Source organism: Heptranchias perlo, chromosome 12, assembly GCF_035084215.1.
Source record: "Heptranchias perlo isolate sHepPer1 chromosome 12, sHepPer1.hap1, whole genome shotgun sequence".
NCBI lineage: Eukaryota > Metazoa > Chordata > Chondrichthyes > Hexanchiformes > Hexanchidae > Heptranchias > Heptranchias perlo.
In genome coordinates, this window is record NC_090336.1 from 10,011,338 (window position 1) to 10,029,948 (window position 18,611).

The 18,611-nt window shown below is 50.2% G+C and overlaps 3 protein-coding genes across 3 annotated transcripts in view; 1 reads left to right on the top strand and 2 right to left on the bottom strand.

The window, feature by feature from the left end:
• Positions 1–14,466, top strand: part of cd44b (CD44 molecule (IN blood group) b) — a 94,712-nt gene extending 80,246 nt beyond the window's left edge. The window contains exons 7-9 of the mRNA XM_067994308.1: positions 3,980–4,093; positions 9,399–9,477; positions 14,111–14,466. Of these exons, the coding sequence (XP_067850409.1) occupies positions 3,980–4,093; positions 9,399–9,477; positions 14,111–14,399 (482 nt within the window). The 3' untranslated portion in view covers positions 14,400–14,466. The remainder of the gene's footprint in view (positions 1–3,979; positions 4,094–9,398; positions 9,478–14,110) is intronic.
• Positions 14,467–15,252: 786 nt separating this feature from the next.
• LOC137328130 (golgin subfamily A member 6-like protein 22) lies at positions 15,253–15,807 on the bottom strand. Its single transcript, XM_067994310.1, has one exon. The coding sequence runs from the start codon at positions 15,805–15,807 to the stop codon at positions 15,253–15,255; it is 555 nt and encodes a 184-aa protein (XP_067850411.1).
• Positions 15,808–17,474: 1,667 nt separating this feature from the next.
• Positions 17,475–18,197, bottom strand: LOC137328131 (golgin subfamily A member 6-like protein 22). Its single transcript, XM_067994311.1, has one exon. The coding sequence runs from the start codon at positions 18,195–18,197 to the stop codon at positions 17,475–17,477; it is 723 nt and encodes a 240-aa protein (XP_067850412.1).
• Between the last annotated feature and the right edge of the window lie 414 nt (positions 18,198–18,611).

Genomic DNA, 18,611 nt, shown 5'->3' on the forward strand with positions numbered 1-18,611 from the left:
TTCACTCTCAGTTAATCCTGACACTCTCCTCCCTCCCTTCACTCTCCGTTAATACTGACACTCTCCTCCCTCCCTTCACTCTCAGTTAGTACTGACACTCTCCTCCCTCCCTTCACTCTCAGTTAATACTGACACTCTCCTCACTCCCTTCACTCTCAGTTAATACTGACACTCTCCTCACTCCCTTCACTCTCAGTTAATACTGACACTCTCCTCCCTCCCTTCACTCTCAGTTAATACTGACACTCTACTCCCTCCCTTCACTCTCAGTTAATCCTGACACTCTCCTCCCTCCCTTCACTCTCCGTTAATACTGACACTCTCCTCCCTCCCTTCACTCTCCGTTAATACTGACACTCTCCTCCCTCCCTTCACTCTCCGTTAATACTGACACTCTCCTCCCTCCCTTCACTCTCAGTTAATCCTGACACTCTCCTCCCTCCCTTCACTCTCAGTTAATACTGACACTCTCCTCCCTCCCTTCACTCTCCGTTAATACTGACACTCTCCTCCCTCCCTTCACTCTCCGTTAATACTGACACTCTCCTCCCTCCCTTCACTCTCCGTTAATACTGACACTCTCCTCCCTCCCTTCACTCTCCGTTAATACTGACACTCTCCTCCCTCCCTTCACTCTCAGTTAATCCTGACACTCTCCTCCCTCCCTTCACTCTCAGTTAATCCTGACACTCTCCTCCCTCCCTTCACTCTCAGTTAATACTGACACTCTCCTCCCTCCCTTCACTCTCCGTTAATACTGACACTCTCCTCCCTCCCTTCACTCTCCATTAATACTGACACTCTCCTCCCTCCCTTCACTCTCCGTTAATACTGACACTCTCCTCCCTCCCTTCACTCTCCGTTAATACTGACACTCTCCTCCCTCCCTTCACTCTCAGTTAATACTGACACTCTACTCCCTCCCTTCACTCTCAGTTAATCCTGACACTCTCCTCCCTCCCTTCACTCTCCGTTAATACTGACACTCTCCTCCCTCCCTTCACTCTCCGTTAATACTGACACTCTCCTCCCTCCCTTCACTCTCCGTTAATCCTGACACTCTCCTCCCTCCCTTCACTCTCAGTTAATACTGACACTCTCCTCCCTCCCTTCACTCTCAGTTAATACTGACACTCTCCTCCCTCCCTTCACTCTCAGTTAATCCTGACACTCTCCTCCCTCCCTTCACTCTCAGTTAATACTGACACTCTCCTCCCTCCCTTCACTCTCCGTTAATCCTGACACTCTCCTCCCTCCCTTCACTCTCCGTTAATACTGACACTCTCCTCCCTCCCTTCACTCTCCGTTAATACTGACACTCTCCTCCCTCCCTTCACTCTCCTTTAATACTGACACTCTCCTCCCTCCCTTCACTCTCCGTTAATACTGACACTCTCCTCCCTCCCTTCACTCTCAGTTAATACTGACACTCTCCTCCCTCCCTTCACTCTCCGTTAATCCTGACACTCTCCTCCCTCCCTTCACTCTCCGTTAATACTGACACTCTCCTCCCTCCCTTCACTCTCAGTTAATACTGACACTCTCCTCCCTCCCTTCACTCTCCGTTAATACTGACACTCTCCTCCCTCCCTTCACTCTCAGTTAATACTGACACTCTCCTCCCTCCCTTCACTCTCCGTTAATACTGACACTCTCCTCCCTCCCTTCACTCTCAGTTAATACTGACACTCTCCTCCCTCCCTTCACTCTCAGTTAATACTGACACTCTCCTCCCTCCCTTCACTCTCAGTTAATACTGACACTCTCCTCCCTCCCTTCACTCTCCGTTAATACTGACACTGTCCTCCCTCCCTTCACTCTCAGTTAATACTGACACTCTCCTCCCTCCCTTCACTCTCCGTTAATACTGACACTCTCCTCCCTCCCTTCACTCTCAGTTAATACTGACACTCTCCTCCCTCCCTTCACTCTCAGTTAATACTGACACTCTCCTCCCTCCCTTCCCTCTCAGTTAATACTGACACTCTCCTCCCTCCCTTCACTCTCCGTTAATACTGACACTCTCCTCCCTCCCTTCACTCTCCGTTAATACTGACACTCTCCTCCCTCCCTTCACTCTCAGTTAATACTGACACTCTCCTCCCTCCCTTCACTCTCCGTTAATACTGACACTCTCCTCCCTCCCTTCACTCTCAGTTAATCCTGACACTCTCCTCCCTCCCTTCACTCTCAGTTAATACTGACACTCTCGTCCCTCCCTTCACTCTCCATTAATACTGACACTCTCCTCCCTTTCTTCACTCTCAGTTAATCCTGACACTCTCCTCCCTCCCTTCCCTCTCCGTTAATACTGACACTCTCCTCCCTCCCTTCACTCTCAGTTAATACTGACACTCTCCTCCCTCCCTTCACTCTCCGTTAATCCTGACACTCTCCTCCCTCCCTTCACTCTCCGTTAATACTGACACTCTCCTCCCTCCCTTCACTCTCAGTTAATCCTGACACTCTCCTCCCTCCCTTCACTCTCCGTTAATACTGACACTCTCCTCCCTCCCTTCACTCTCAGTTAATACTGACACTCTCCTCCCTCCCTTCACTCTCAGTTAATCCTGTCACTCTCCTCCCTCCCTTCGCTCTCCGTTAATACTGACACTCTCCTCCCTCCCTTCACTCTCAGTTAATACTGACACTCTCCTCCCTCCCTTCACTCTCCGTTAATCCTGACACTCTCCTCCCTCCCTTCACTCTCAGTTAATACTGACACTCTCCTCCCTCCCTTCACTCTCAGTTAATCCTGACACTCTCCTCCCTCCCTTCACTCTCCGTTAATACTGACACTCTCCTCACTCCCTTCACTCTCAGTTAATCCTGACACTCTCCTCCCTCCCTTCACTCTCCATTAATACTGACACTCTCCTCCCTCCCTTCACTCTCAGTTAATCCTGACACTCTCCTCCCTCCCTTCACTCTCCATTAATACTGACACTCTCCTCCCTCCCTTCACTCTCCGTTAATACTGACACTCTCCTCCCTCCCTTCACTCTCCGTTAATCCTGACACTCTCCTCCCTCCCTTCACTCTCCGTTAATCCTGACACTCTCCTCCCTCCCATCCCACAATGTTTGGAAATCCCAATCACTTGCAGCAGTCGCACTGTAGTCGGAGCTCAGGTGGGGCTCTCATGTGGAGGGACTTGGCTTGTTCTGATTTTTGTTTGGAAACACAGTCACGCAGACTGCCCCCAAAATCGCTGACTGGGCATCGCGTGTGGATATTTGGCACATATGAGTCGTTAAAGCAAGTGGCTCCAGGCCTTTGCTGATGGAGATGTGTATCCTGCAGGAGGAGGCGTACTGACCACCCCTGCTGATCTTTTCTCTGTCCCTCTGCAGTCGAGCACAATGCTTCTCTCTGATGGTCCTTAATGGGAAGGTTTGAATCTGCCTGAGAAACACACCGACTCTCGTCTTGTCACTGTCAGAAGGTCTCAGCCGTGCTTTGCTGACCGTTGGGCTGTCAAATGAAACACTCCTCAGTGGCAGGAGGAGGAGGCCAGAGATCTTCCCTATTCCCACAGAGTGCAGCATTGACGGTTGCCAGGGAGATGCCTTAGGCCCCAGACTGGCCTGCACGCCTCGCTGAAACAGGACCTCCTTGAAGGGCAGAGAAATAAGATTTTAAAAAAAATTTTGATTAAAATTCGAATAAATAAATGGATTTAAAAACAAAGGGGGAGGAAAGTTTGGGGAAGTACATTTTTTTCAAGAAATATATGCTGTGTAAAAATTATTCAGGAGATTTCATCAAATGCCAAATTTCTATTTGCGAAAGAGGCCTGCGAGGTTGGTCCTCTTCCTTACGATAGGTCATTCCACGACCTCACTGACTTCACGCTGCTGTCGCTGGATTGGTTGTGTTGGAAGTTGGAGCGTTTTGCCTTTGAATAAAAGGTGCACTCTGATTCTTGCCCTTCCCTTTAAACCTGGGATTCACTGCTCTTTATTTCTGTTATCTCAAGCTAAACCAACCAGCACCAAAACATCAGGTCTGATTATCCTGAATGATGATCCCCATCTAAAGTTGCAGCCATCAACAACATCTGTGGGAGCGATGCCCTCGGAAGCCAGCTTGGGTAGGATTTGTGTTCCTTCTTAAACCCTCTCCTTCGTTCTTTCCTCATGCTCGTCAGGCAGTGTGAAACCTTTTCAAACCGTAAACCTTCAAGCTGCTGAATTCTCGTGGGGGCTGAGATCAGAACTCGAGACTGTCATGTGCCGTTTGTCAGATGATCTGCTCAGTATCGAGTGAGTGACAACACCTCCCTCCACCGCCTGTCGGAGATGACAGCAATCACTGACCTTGTGTGAATCTGGTCAGATTGGCCTGGTGTGGAGGGGCTTGTGTTTGTGTGGTCTACTCCTGGGAATTCAACGTAAGGGTTTTTTTGTGCTCAAAGATTTGAATTATCCAATCATTTAAATTGAGCAATGTAAATAGCAGAGCAAAATAGGAATTTAGTGCAAAAATGAATGATCAGATAATTTGAATTAAGTGATTTTGAATTAAGAGTAGTTTGTATTTCGATGAATTATCCAACCAACAAACCCATACCTCACAGTTTGTTGTAATTTATTATTTCAAATGTAGGGAAAAAATGTTCATTTCTGTGATCATTGGCTGACTGAGGAATGGGATACTTTTCCATTTTTGGCACTCTTTGTTTGGCATCTAGTTTTCCCAGGCTGGATATCACACGACTTAAAAACAGGATAAAGCTTTGCCCGGCTGGTCCACCTCAGAAGAGCTCCTTATTGGACCAGCTTGGCACGTCCATGTCCCACCCCAGCTGCCCATCTGGCCTGTCACAGACTCCCTGACTCAGACCTCGGCCGACCGGAGACTCATTTCACGTGGCTCCATTGTGGCTGGTGGAGGGAGGGAGGCTCTCACTTCATTAGCCTGGGTCGCAAATCCAACCCGTGTCCCAGAGATAAAAGGCCGACATGTGCTCACCCAGCCATCGTTCTGCCTCACTGGAGAGAAGGGACCGTTAACCCATCAGTCTGGGGTGGATTTCAACCCAGGCCTGAGAGCTGAAAGAGCAGTGTGCTGCCATGTTGTGTGGTTCAGTCCCTGAGGTGAAAGGACAGTGTGCTGCCATGTTGTGTGGGTCAGTCCCTGAGGTGAAAGGACAGTGTGCTGCCATGTTGTGTGGTTCAGTCCCTGAGGTGAAAGGACAGGGTGCTGCCATGTTGTGTGGGTCAGTCCCTGAGGTGAAAGGACAGTGTGCTGCCATGTTGTGTGGTTCAGTCCCTGAGGTGAAAGGACAGGGTGCTGCCATGTTGTGTGGGTCAGTCCCTGAGGTGAAAGGACAGTGTGCTGCCATGTTGTGTGGGTCAGTCCCTGAGGTGAAAGGACAGTGTGCTGCCATGTTGTGTGGTTCAGTCCCTGAGGTGAAAGGACAGTGTGCTGCCATGTTGTGTGGGTCAGTCCCTGAGGTGAAAGGACAGTGTGCTGCCATGTTGTGTGGGTCAGTCCCTGAGGTGAAAGGACAGTGTGCTGCCATGTTGTGTGGGTCAGTCCCTGAGGTGAAAGGACAGTGTGCTGCCATGTTGTGTGGGTCAGTCCCTGAGGTGAAAGGACAGTGTGCTGCCACACTGCACTCTGGAATGACCCATCCTGCTATATATTATATTACAATGCACTATTACTGGGGTTCAGCACACACACACATATACGTGTAAGGAAGACCTCATGTAACAGAGTATAATGCTCTTGCATCTAGCTTTATATTTAAAAGCCTTACATCCATCATGCAAAAAATTACCAGCAACCAATCAAAAAAATGGTTCTGCATTTACTTCACTCCCTCTGAGCACGAGGCCGACAGCAGCGCCCCCTGTAACCGGTTACAACAAATGCTGCCTTTTGTCCCATCCTTTCACCAGCTCCGATGGTTCCTCCTTCGATTTACACCTTTCCTTTTATCTTTCCTTGCCTCTTTCGAACTTTGGCTGCTCCTCTTTGCTTATTTCTGCTGGGGTCTATTTTTTATCGAGCTGCTCCATTCTCACTGTATTAATTTATCTCCAGCCTGGCCTCACCGTCCGTGCCCACGGGATAACACCCTAATCCTTTCAGCTCTGTCACCGACTTGTCCAACGCTCTCCTAGACAGCCTCCTCCTTCCATCTTGCAAAAACCTCTGACCCACCCAGACCTCGACCACTCGCATCCTGTTCTGCAGTAAGGTCCTGCTGCTGGTACTAAGTTCCACACTAGGGTCGCCAACCCTCCAGGGACTAAAGATTAATCTCCTGGACACTGCTGCGAGCAACCCAGGAGAAAAATCATAGGGGCATTAAAAAAAACTTGTGCTTTCTTCAATTTCGTTGAACATTTTCGTTTATTAGTTATAAAAATACTGGAGATGGGGGAAAAAAGGCTGTTTGACCGGGTGGGGCATAAGAACAGAAGAACTAGGAGCAGGAGTAGGCCAGACGGCTCCTCGAGCCTGCTCCGTCATTCAATCAGATCATAGAATCATAGAGGGTTACAGCATGGAAGGAGGCCATTCGGCCCATCGAATCTGAGCCAGCTCTATGCAAGAGCAATCCAGCTAGTCCCACTCCCCTGTCCTATCCCCGTAGCCCTGCACATTTTTTTGTTTCAAGTACTTATCCAGTTCCCTTTTGAAGATCATGATTGAATCTGCCTCCACCACCCCCTCAGGCAGTGCATTCCAGATCCTAACCACTCGCTGTGTAAAAAAGTTTTTCCTCATGTCACGTTTGGTTCTTTTGCCAATCACCTTAAATCTATGTCCTTCGGTCCTTGGCCCTTCCACCAATGGGAACAGTTTCTCTCGATCTACTCTGTCTAGACCCTTCATGATTTTGAATACCTCTATCAAATCTCCTCTCAACCCTCTCTGTTCCAAGGAGAACAACCCCAGCTTCTCCAATCTATCCACGTCACTGAAGTCCCTCATCCCTGGAATCATTCTCGTAAATTTCTTCTGCACCCTCTCTAAGGCTGCACATCTTTCCTAAAGTTCGGTGCCCAGAACTGGACACAATACTCCAGTTGTGGTCGAACCAGTGTTTTATAAAGGTTCGTCATGACTTCCTTGCTTTTGTACTCTATGCCTCTATTTATAAAGCCCAGGATCCCGTATGCTTTTTTAACTGCTTTCTCAACCTTCCCTGCCACCTTCAACGATTTGTGTACATATACCCCCAAATCGCTCTGTTCCTGTACCCCTTTCAGAATTGTGCCCTCTAGTTTATATTGCCTCGCCTCATTTTTCCTATCGAAATGCATCACCTCGCATTTTTCCGTGTTAAATTTCATCTGCCACGTGTCCGCCCACGCCATCAGCCTGTCTATATGCTCTTGAAGTCTATCACTATCCTCCTCATTGTTTACTACCCTTCCAAGTTTTGTGTCATCTGCAAATTTGGAAATTGTGCCCTGTACACCCAAGTCCAAGTCATTCATATATATCAAGAAAAGCAGTGGTCCCAGCACCGACCCCTGGGGAACACCACTGTACACCTCCCTCCAGTCCGAAAAACAACCGTTCACCACTACTCTCTGTTTCCTGTCACTTAGCTAATTCTGTATCCATGTTGCTACTGTCCCCTTTATTCCATGGGCCGCAATCTTAATAGCAAGCCTATCATGTGGCACTTTATCAAACGCTTTTTGAAAGTCCATATACACCACATCAACTGCACTGCCCTCATCAACCCTCTCTGTTACCTCATCAAAAAACTCTTTCAAGTTGGTTAAACACGATTTGCCGTTAACAAATCTGTGCTGGCTTTCCTTAATCAATCCACACTCATCCAAGTGATTATTAATCCTGTCCCGGATTATTGTTTCCAAAAGTTTCCGCACCACTGAGGTTAAACTGACTGGCCTATAGTTGTTGGGTTTATCCTTACACCATTTTTTGAACAAGGGTGTAACCCTTCATGGCTGATCTTCGACCTCAAGTCCACTTTCCCACCCGATCCCCATGTACCTTGATTCTCTTAGAGTCCATCTCCTGATCTATCGATCTCAGCCTTGAATATATTCAATGACTCAGCATCCACAGCCCTCTGAGGTAGAGAATTCCAAAGATTCACAACCCTCTGAATGAAGAAATTCCTCCTCATCTCAGTCCTAAATGACCGATCCCTTATCCTGCGACTATGACCCCTAGTTCTAGACTCTCTAACCAGAGCAAACAATCTCTCAGCATCTACCCTGTCAAGCCTCCTCATAATCTTATATGTTTTAATGAGATCACCTCTCATTCTTCTAAACTCCAGACAGTCTAGGTCCATTCTGCTCAAGTAGAAGGGCAGTTGGAGGTCATGTGATAGAACCTCCAGGAATACATCCGACCAGAGTTGGGATCCCTCACCTTCACGACACTGATTTTGAAATCCTCGTTTACAAATATTTCCCTGGTCCCCGCAACAACCTCTGTCACCAGACTAATCCCCACTTTCTGAGTCTGAGTCTGGACTTCTGTGTCCCACCCCCTCCCCCCCCCCCACCCTGAGCTATCCAGTGGGACAATGGGCAGCCTGGAATCTCCCGATCACCAGCCGTAACGTTGGTGGGAAAACCCCAGAGAAGTGGTGCTAAAATAAAATGGCCGCTTCTCCGAGGGTTCCCGCCAAAGTTAGGCAGGAGATCAGGTGGAGCCCACCGCAAGTCTTTGAAGTTGGAACACACGAACGCCTAACATCTTGGTCCGAGACCCCTCCCTCGACCGTCCTAGAGGATGGGGTGGTGGCCGACACATTGTTCAAAGTAGCTAGTGAAAAGGATTTCAGACACCGAGGTGGGCTGAGCCAGTGAAACTCATTTATATCGTGCCTTTCACCACCTCAGGACGTCCCAAAGTGCTCCACAGCCAATTAAGTACTTTTGAAGTGTAGTCACTGTTGTAATGTACGAAATGAGGCTTCCAATTTGTATACAGTAAGGTCCCACAAAGAACAATGAGATAATGACCAGATAATCTGTTTTAGTGATGTTGGTTGAGGGATAAATATTGGCCAGGACACCGGGGAGAACTGCCCTGCTCTTCTTCCATTAGTGTCATGGAATCTTTTACGTGCATCTGAGAGGGTAGATGGGGCCTCGGTTTAACATCTCACCTGAAAGACGGCACCTCCGACAGTGCAGCACTCCCTCAGTACTGCACTGGAGAGTCAGCCTGGATTATGTGCTCAAGTCACTGGAGCAGAGCTTGAACCCAGAACCTGCTGGCTCAGAGGTGAGCATGCTACCAACTGAGCCATGGCTGACACCTTGAGAGGCAAATCCACCCTGATATTTCCATAGATTGCCATTGATTTACAAGTTTAAATTGTTCTTGATGACGCCTTTTCTCGGCTGCGATTGCCAGGCGGTGATTTTCTCTGTTTCTTTCAGACTGGCTAATTGTGGTGGCGATCATCGTGTCACTTCTCATCATTCTGATTGGTGGAGCCGTGATCATATACAGCAAAAGGTAGGCACGTCCCAACTCTGCAAAACCAGCCACTCGGGTTAAGCAGGGTCTGCCCGACAAGGCAGCAGAGGCACAATGTGCCACCGACACTGGCATGTACGTCCTGGGTCTGGGTCAGTGGTGGAGGGGGGGGGGGAAGAGAGGGAGGGAGGGAGGGAGGGAGGGAGCTACATCTTCCTCATCAATCTAATGAAAGCAGTGAACCTGATTGTGAGATCGAGTTTTGTGAAGAGGGCTGGTTGGCTCAATTCTCAGGGACATTAGGGTTGATGAGTGTACTGCGGTTGATGTTGTGTATATGGACTTTCAAAAGGCATTTGATAAAGTACTGCGTAATAGACTGGTTAGCAAAATTCAAGCTCATGGGAATAAAGGGACAGTGGCAGCGTAAATGCAAACATAAGAACATAAGAAATAGGAGCAGGAGTAGGCTACATGGCCCCTCGAGCCTGCTCCACCATTCAATCAGATCATGGCTGATCTTCGCCCTCAACTCCTCTTTCCCACCCAATCCCCATATCCCTTGATTTCCTTAGAGTCCAAAAATCTATTGATCTCAGCCTTGAATATACTCAACGACTGAGCATCCACAGCCCTCTGGGGTAGAGAATTCCAAAGATTCACAGCCCTCTGGGGTAGAGAATTCCAAATATACACGACCCTCCTGAGTGAAGAAATTCCTTCTCATCTCAGTCCTAAATGAACAACCCCTTATCCTGAGATTATGTCCACTAGTTCTAGACTCTCCAGCCAGCGGAACAGGGGAAACATCCTCTCAGCATCTACCCTGTCGAGCCCTCTTAGAATCGTATATGTTTCAACGAGATCACCTCTCATTTTTCTAAACTCCAGAGATTCTACTCAATCTCTGATCATAGGACAACCCTCTCGTCCCAGGAATCGATCTAGTGAACCTTCATTGCACCACCTCTAAGGCAAGTATATCCTTCATTTGGTTAGGAGACCAAAATTGCACACAGTACTCCAGGTGTGGTCTCACCAATGCCCTGTACGAAATTGGCTGAGGGACAGAAAGCAGAGAGTAGTGGTGAACGGTTGGTTGTCAGACTGGAGGGAATTATACAGTGATCGGTATCAGGACCACTGCTCTTTTTGATATATATTAATGATCTGGACTTGGGTATACAGGGTACAATTTCAAAGTTTACAGATGACATGATATTCAGAAAAGTAGTAAACAGTGAGGAGGATAGTGATAGACCTCAATGGGATGTAGACAGACTGGTGAAATGGGCAGACACATGGCAGATGAATTGTAATACAGAGAAGTGTGAAGTGATACATTTTGGTAGGAAGAATGAGGAGAGGCAATATAAATTAAATGGTACAATTCTAAAGGGGGTTCAGGACCTGAGAGATCTCGGGTGTACGTACACAAATCTTTGAAGACAGCAGGACAAGTTGAGAAGGCTGTTAAAAAGCATGCGGGATTCTTGGCTTTATAAATAGAGGCATAGAGTACAAAAGCAAGGAAGTTATGCTCAACCTTTATAAAACACTGGTTAGGCCTCAGCTGGTGTACTTTGTCCAATTTTTGGCACCACACTTTAGGAAGGATGTCATCCTTGGAGAGGATGCAGAGGAGATTTACTAGAATGGTACCAGGGATGAGGGACTTCAGTTATGTGGAGAGACTGGAGAAGCTGGGACTGTTCTCCTTAGAACAGAGACGGTTAAGGGGAGATTTAATAGAGGTGTTCAAAATCATGAGGGGTTTTGATAGAGTGAATAAGGAGAAACTGTTTCCAGTGGCAGATGGGTGAGTAACCAGAGCACACAGATTTAAGGTAATTGGCAAAAGAGGCAGAGGTGAAATGTAGAGAAATTTTTTTACGCAGCTAGTAGTTATGATCGGGAATGCACTGCCTGAAAGGGTGGTGGAAGCAGATTCAATAATAACTTTCAAAAGAGAATTAAATAAATACTTGAAAAATTGGCAGGGCTATTGAGAAAGGGCAGGGGAGTGGGACTGAATGGATAGCTCTTTCAAAGAGCCAACACAGGCACGATGGGCCAAATGGCCTCCTAATTGTTGAGCACCAGTTGGGGGGTATCCTGCTTAGGTTCACTCTTGACAATCTGGACCTGTTTCTTTGCTCCTTTCACGGTGCCATTTTTTCCTTTTTTACATTTTAGTTTCCTTTCATGAGTCGGACACTTTGATTTTCACATTTTCATCCCTGCCCAAATATCCCGTGTATTTTGATTGTGGTGCGTGTCTGTATTGTTCCCCCTTCCCCCATATCCTGTGTATTTTGATTGTGGTGCGTGTCTGTATTGTTCCCCCTTCCCCCATATCCTGTGTATTTTGATTGTGGTGCGTGTCTGTATTGTTCCTCTTCCCCCATATCCTGTGTATTTTGATTGTGGTGCATGTCTGTATTGTTCCCCTCCCCCCATATCCCGTGTATTTTGATTGTGACATTTATCTCGCTTGTTTATCACATGGAAGATTTAGTTGCTCCTGCCAGTACTCAAGTTTTGATGGATTCTTCCTTGCTCTGCACCCTTTTACCTCCCTCTCCCCTTTCACATCCTCTAAAATACCCTTTTTGATGCTCGGTGAGTACCCTGGGCTGCGTGGCCTTGTCTGGGCTCTCTATGGTGTCTGGGCACTCTATGGTGTCTGGGCTCTCTATGATGTCTGGGCACTCTATGGTGCCTGGGCTCTCTATGGGGTCTGGGCTCTCTATGGGGTCTGGACTCTCTATGGTGTCTGGGCACTCTATGGTGTCTGGGCTCTCTATGGGGTCTGGGCTCTCTATGGTGTCTGGGCTCTCTATGGTGCCTGGGCTCTCTATGGGGTCTGGGCTCTCTATGGGGTCTGGGCTCTCTATGGTGTCTGGGCTCCCTATGGGGTCTGGGCTCCCTATGATGTCTGGGCACTCTATGGTGTCTGGGCACTCTATGGTGTCTGGGCTCTCTATGATGTCTGGGCTCTCTATGGTGTCTGGGTTCTCTATGGTGTCTGGGCACTCTATGAGTTCTGGGCACTCTATGAGTTCTGGGCTCTCTATGGTGTCTGGGCACTCTATGGTGTCTGGGTTCTCTATGGTGTCTGGGTTCTCTATGGTGTCTGGACACTCTATGAGTTCTGGGCACTCTATGGTGTCTGGGCACTCTATGTTGTCTGAGCTCGCTATGTTGTCTGGGCTCTCTATGGTGTCTGGGCTCTCTATGGTTTCTGGGCTCTCTATGGTGTCTGGGCTCCCTATGGGGTCTGGGCTCCCTATGATGTCTGGGCACTCTATGGTGTCTGGGCACTCTATGGTGTCTGGGCTCTCTATGAAGTCTGGGCGCTCTATGAGTTCTGGGCACTCTATGAGTTCTGGGCTCTCTATGGTGTCTGGGCACTCTATGGTGTCTGGGCTCTCTATGGTGTCTGGGTTCTCTATGGTGTCTGGACACTCTGAGTTCTGGGCACTCTATGGTGTCTGGGCTCTCTATGGTGTCTGGGCTCTCTATGGTGTCTGGGCTCTCTATGGTGTCTGGGCTCTCTATGATGTCTGGGCTCTCTATGGTGTCTGGGCCACTCTATGGTGTCTGGGCTCTCTATGGTGTCTGGGCTCTCTATGATGTCTGGGCTCTCTATGGTGTCTGGGCTCTCTATGGTGTCTGGGCACTCTATGAGTTCTGGGCTCTCTATGGTGTCTGGGCTCTCTATGGTGTCTGGGCACTCTATGAGTTCTGGGCACTCTATGAGTTCTGGGCTCTCTATGATGTCTGGGCACTCTATGAGTTCTGGGCTCTCTATGGTGCCTGGGCTCTCTATGGGGTCTGGGCTCTCTATGGTGTCTGGGCCACTCTCTGGTGTCTGGGCCACTCTCTGGTGTCTGGGCCACTCTCTGGTGTCTGGGCCACTCTCTGGTGTCTGGGCCACTCTATTGTGCCTGGGCCACTCTATGGTGTCTGGGCCACTCTATGGTTTCTGGGCCACTCTCTGGTGTCTGGGCCACTCTCTGGTGTCTGGGCCACTCTATGGTGTCTGGGCCACTCTATGGTGTCTGGGCCACTCTATGGTTTCTGGGCCACTCTCTGGTGTCTGGGCCACTCTCTGGTGTCTGGGCCACTCTATGGTGTCTGGGCCACTCTATGGTGTCTGGGCCACTCTATGGTGCCTGGGCCACTCTCTGGTATCTGGGCCACTCTATGGTGTCTGGGCCACTCTATGGTGTCTGGGCCACTCTCTGGTGTCTGGGCCACTCTATGGTGCCTGGGCCACTCTCTGGTGTCTGGGCCACTCTCTGGTGTCTGGGCCACTCTATGGTGTCTGGGCCACTCTATGGTGTCTGGGCTCTCTATGGTGCCTGGGCCACTCTATGGTGTCTGGGCCACTCTATGGTGTCTGGGCTCTCTATGGTGTCTGGGCTCACTATGGTGCCTGGGCTCTCTATGGTGTCTGGGCTCTCTATGGTGTCTGGACACTCTTTGGTGTCTGGACACTCTTTGGTGTCCGTTGTTACAGTGACTAATCCTTGTTCGCTGTGGACTTGTCTTATTTTCTGATTAATTGTGGACTTTTCTCACTCGTTGACTTGGCCGTTATAATAAATGTTTGTTTAAAATGACTTAAAATAACTGAATTGCAGTAATCCGACATATTTCTTGTCAGATTATGTGGAAGGAAGAAAAGCCTGGTGATAACCAGGAGGAGGGAGGATGGTGCGGCCATCATGGAGAAAGGAGCTGCCAATGGGAATCGGGCAGATTTGTTGGAGGAAGATGACCTGAAAGCCGACATAAAGAGATCAGGTGAATGGATCCAGCTGATGAATAAAGATAATGCGGAGGTTGTGTCCGAACCGGCAGAAGCTGCCAAATTAATGAAAGGGAATGAATCAGGAGAACCGTCCAATAGAGAGATGGAGGCTGCCACACAAGAGGAAGAGGAGAAGAGCTAGGTGAAGAATGAGATGGTACTGAGGCACTGCTCCCCTCGTCTCCGTACTCTTTATATGTCACTGACTCGATGCAAACCTACTAAATGTGTCTGTCAGCCCTTTGATAAGCTCTGTGTAACATCCTCTAAAGTTCTTCAAATGCCGGTGTTTACGATGCCTGCTTGAGGCACCATCGTATAATCATAAGAGGCCATCTCACTCTCGTGTCGGACTTTTCACTCTCGTGTCGGAACTTTCACTCTCGTGTCGCACCATCTCACTCTCGTGTCGGACATTTCACTCTCGTGTCGGACCCTTTCACTCTCGTGTCTGACCATCTCACTCTCGTGTCGGACCCTTTCACTCTCGTGTCGCACAATCTCACTCTCGTGTCGGACCTTTCACTCTCGTGTCGGACCCTTTCACTCTCGTGTCTGACCATCTCACTCTCGTGTCGGACCCTTTCACTCTCGTGTCGCACCATCTCACTCTCGTGTCGGACCCTTTCACTCTCGTGTCGGACCATCTCACTCTCGTGTCGGACCCTTTCACTCGCGTGTCGGACCCTTTCACTCTCGTGTCGGACCATCTCACTCTCGTGTCGGACCCTTTCACTCTCGTGTCGGACCATCTCACTCGCGTGTCGGACCCTTTCACTCTCATGTCGGACCATCTCACGCTCTTGTCGGACCATCTCACTCGTGTGTCGCACCATCTCACTCTCATGTCGGACCATCTCACTCGCGTGTCGCACCATCTCACTCTCGTGTCGCACCATCTCACTCGCGTGTCGCACCATCTCACTCTCGTGTCGGACCATCTCACTCTCGTGTCGGACCCTTTCACTCTCTTGTCGGACCATCTCACTCTCGTGTCAGACCATCTCACTCACGTGTCGGACCATCTCACTCTCGTGTCGGACCCTTTCACTCTCGTGTCGGACCATCTCACTCTCGTGTCGGACCCTTTCACTCTCGTGTCGGACCATCTCACTCTCGTGTCGGACCCTTTCACTCTCGTGTCGGACCCTTTCACTCTCGTGTCGGACCATCTCACTCGCGTGTCGGACCCTTTCACTCTCGTGTCGGACCATCTCACTCTCTTGTCGGACCATCTCACTCGTGTGTCGCACCATCTCACTCTCGTGTCGGACCCTTTCACTCTCGTGTCGGACCATCTCACTCTCGTGTCGGACCCTTTCACTCTCGTGTCGGACCATCTCACTCTCGTGTCGGACCCTTTCACTCTCGTGTCGGACCCTTTCACTCTCGTGTCGGACCATCTCACTCGCGTGTCGGACCCTTTCACTCTCGTGTCGGACCATCTCACTCTCTTGTCGGACCATCTCACTCGCGTGTCGCACCATCTCACTCTCGTGTCGGACCATCTCACTCTCGTGTCGGACCCTTTCACTCTCTTGTCGGACCATCTCACTCTCGTGTCAGACCATCTCACTCACGTGTCGGACCATCTCACTCTCGTGTCGGACCCTTTCAGTCTCGTGTCGGACCATCTCACTCTCGTGTCGGACCCTTTCACTCTCGTGTCGGACCATCTCACTCGCGTGTCGGACCATCTCACTCTCGTGTCGGACCCTTTCACTCTCGTGTCGGACCATCTCACTCTCGTGTCGGACCCTTTCACTCTCGTGTCGGACCATCTCACTCTGGTGTCGGACCCTTTCACTCTCGTGTCGGACCATCTCACTCTCGTGTCGGACCCTTTCACTCTCGTGTCGGACCATCTCACTCTCGTGTCGGAACCTTTCACTCTCGTGTCGGACCATCTCACTCTCCTGTCGGACCATCTCACTCTCGTGTCGGACCATCTCACTCTCGTGTCGGACCATCTCACTCTTGTGTCAGACCATCTCACTCTCCTGTCGGACCATCTCACTCTCGTGTCGGACCCTTTCACTCTCGTGTCGGACCATCTCACTCTCATGTCGGACCATCTCACTCTCGTGTCGGACCCTTTCACTCTCGTGTCGGACCATCTCACTCGCGTGTCGGACCCTTTCACTCACGTGTCGGACCATCTCACTCTCCTGTCGGACCATCTCACTCTCTTGTCGGACCATCTCACTCGCGTGTCGGACCCTTTCACTCTCATGTCGGACCATCTCACTCTCGTGTCGCACCATCTCTCTTGTTGGACCATCTCACTCTCGTGTCGGACCCTTTCACTCTCGTGTCAGACTATCTCACTCTCGTGTCGGACCATCTCACTCGCGTGTCGCACCATCTCACTCACGTGTTGGACCATCTCACTCGCGTGTTGGACCATCTCACTCTCATGTCGGACCATCTCACTCACGTGTCGCACCATCTCACTCACGTGTTGGACCATCTCACTCTCGTGTCGGACCATCTCACTCTCGTGTCGGACCATCTCACTCGCGTGTCGGACCCTTTCACTCTCGTGTCGGACCATCTCACTCGCGTGTCGCACCATCTCACTCTCGTGTCGGACCATCTCACTCTCGTGTCGGACCATCTCACTCTCATGTCAGACCATCTCACTCACGTGTCGGACCATCTCACTCTCGTGTCGGACCATCTCACTCACGTGTCGGACCATCTCACTCACGTGTCGGACCCTTTCACTCTCATGTCGGACCATCTCACTCTCGTGTCGGACCATCTCACTCACGTGTCGGACCATCTCACTCTCGTGTCGGACCATCTCACTCACGTGTCGGACCCTTTCACTCTCTTGTCGGACCATCTCACTCTCGTGTCGGACCATCTCACTCTCGTGTCGGACCCTTTCACTCTCTTGTCGGACCATCTCACTCTCTTGTCGCACCATCTCACTCACGTGTCGGACCCTTTCACTCTCATGTCGGACCATCTCACTCACGTGTCGGACCCTTTCACTCTCGTGTCGGACCCTTTCACTCTCGTGTCGGACCCTTTCACTTTCTTATCGGACCATCTCACTCTCGTGTCGCACCATCTCACTCTCATGTCGGACCATCTCACTCTCGTGTCGGACCCTTTCACTCTCGTGTCGGACCCTTTCACTCTCGTGTCAGACCATCTCACTCACGTGTTGGACCCTTTCACTCGCGTGTCGCACCATCTCACTCACGTGTCAGACCATCTCACTCTCGTGTCGGACCCTTTCACTCTCGTGTCGGACCCTTTCACTCTCGTGTCGGACCCTTTCACTCTCGTGTTGGACCATCTCACTCGTGTGTCGCACCATCTCACTCTCGTGTCGGACCATCTCACTCTCGTGTCGGACCCTTTCACTCTCGTGTCGGACCCTTTCACTCTCATGTGGGACCATCTCACTCGCGTGTCGCACCATCTCACTCTCATGTCGGACCATCTCACTCTCGTGTCGGACCCTTTCACTCTCGTGTCGGACCATCTCACTCTCGTGTCGGACCATCTCACTCTCGTGTCGCACCATCTCACTCTCATGTCGGACCATCTCACTCACGTGTCGGACCATCTCACTGTCATGTCGGGCCCTTTCACTCTCATGTCGGACCATCTCACTCGCGTGTCGGACCATCTCACTCTCATGTCGGACCATCTCACTCACGTGTCGCACCATCTCACTCTCATGTCGGACCATCTCACTCACGTGTCGGACCATCTCACTCTCGTGTCGGACCCTTTCACTCTCGTGTCGGACCATCTCACTCTGGTGTCGGGCCCTTTCACTCTCATGTCGGGCCCTTTCACTCTCATGCCGGACCATCTCACTCTCGTGTCGGACCATCTCTCTCGCGTGTCGGACCATCTCACTCTCGTGTCGGACCCTTTCACTCTCGTGTCGGACCATCTCACTCTGGTGTCGGATCATCTCACTCTCGTGTCGGAGAATCTCACTCGTGTCGGAGAATCTCACTCTCGTGTCGGACCCTTTCACTCTCGTGTCGGAGAATCTCACTCTCGTGTCGGACCATCTCACTCTCGTGTCGGAGAATCTCACTCTCGTGTCGGACCATCTCACTCTCGTGTCGGAGAATCTCACTCGCGTGTCGGACCATCTCACTCTCGTGTCGGAGAATCTCACTCTCGTGTCGGACCATCTCACTCTCGTGCCAGGTTATCTCACTCGTGTCGTGCCGTTGCACATTTGGATTTCTCAGAGAATGCTTGTACCCCTTGTTGTCCTGGTACGATGTTTTAATGTGATGTGCTTCTCCTTCTCTATCTTCTCCCCTTGCTTCAGCTTTCCTCCTAAACAGGATTCATCACTCCCTGACTGAGAGGA

What these genes read in the sequence shown, in the direction of transcription:
- LOC137328130 (XM_067994310.1), bottom strand. Translation starts at nt 15,807, where the DNA reads ATGGTCCGACAAGAGAGTGAAAGGGTCCGACACGAGAGTGAGATGGTC.
- LOC137328131 (XM_067994311.1), bottom strand. Translation starts at nt 18,197, where the DNA reads ATGATCCGACACCAGAGTGAGATGGTCCGACACGAGAGTGAAAGGGTC.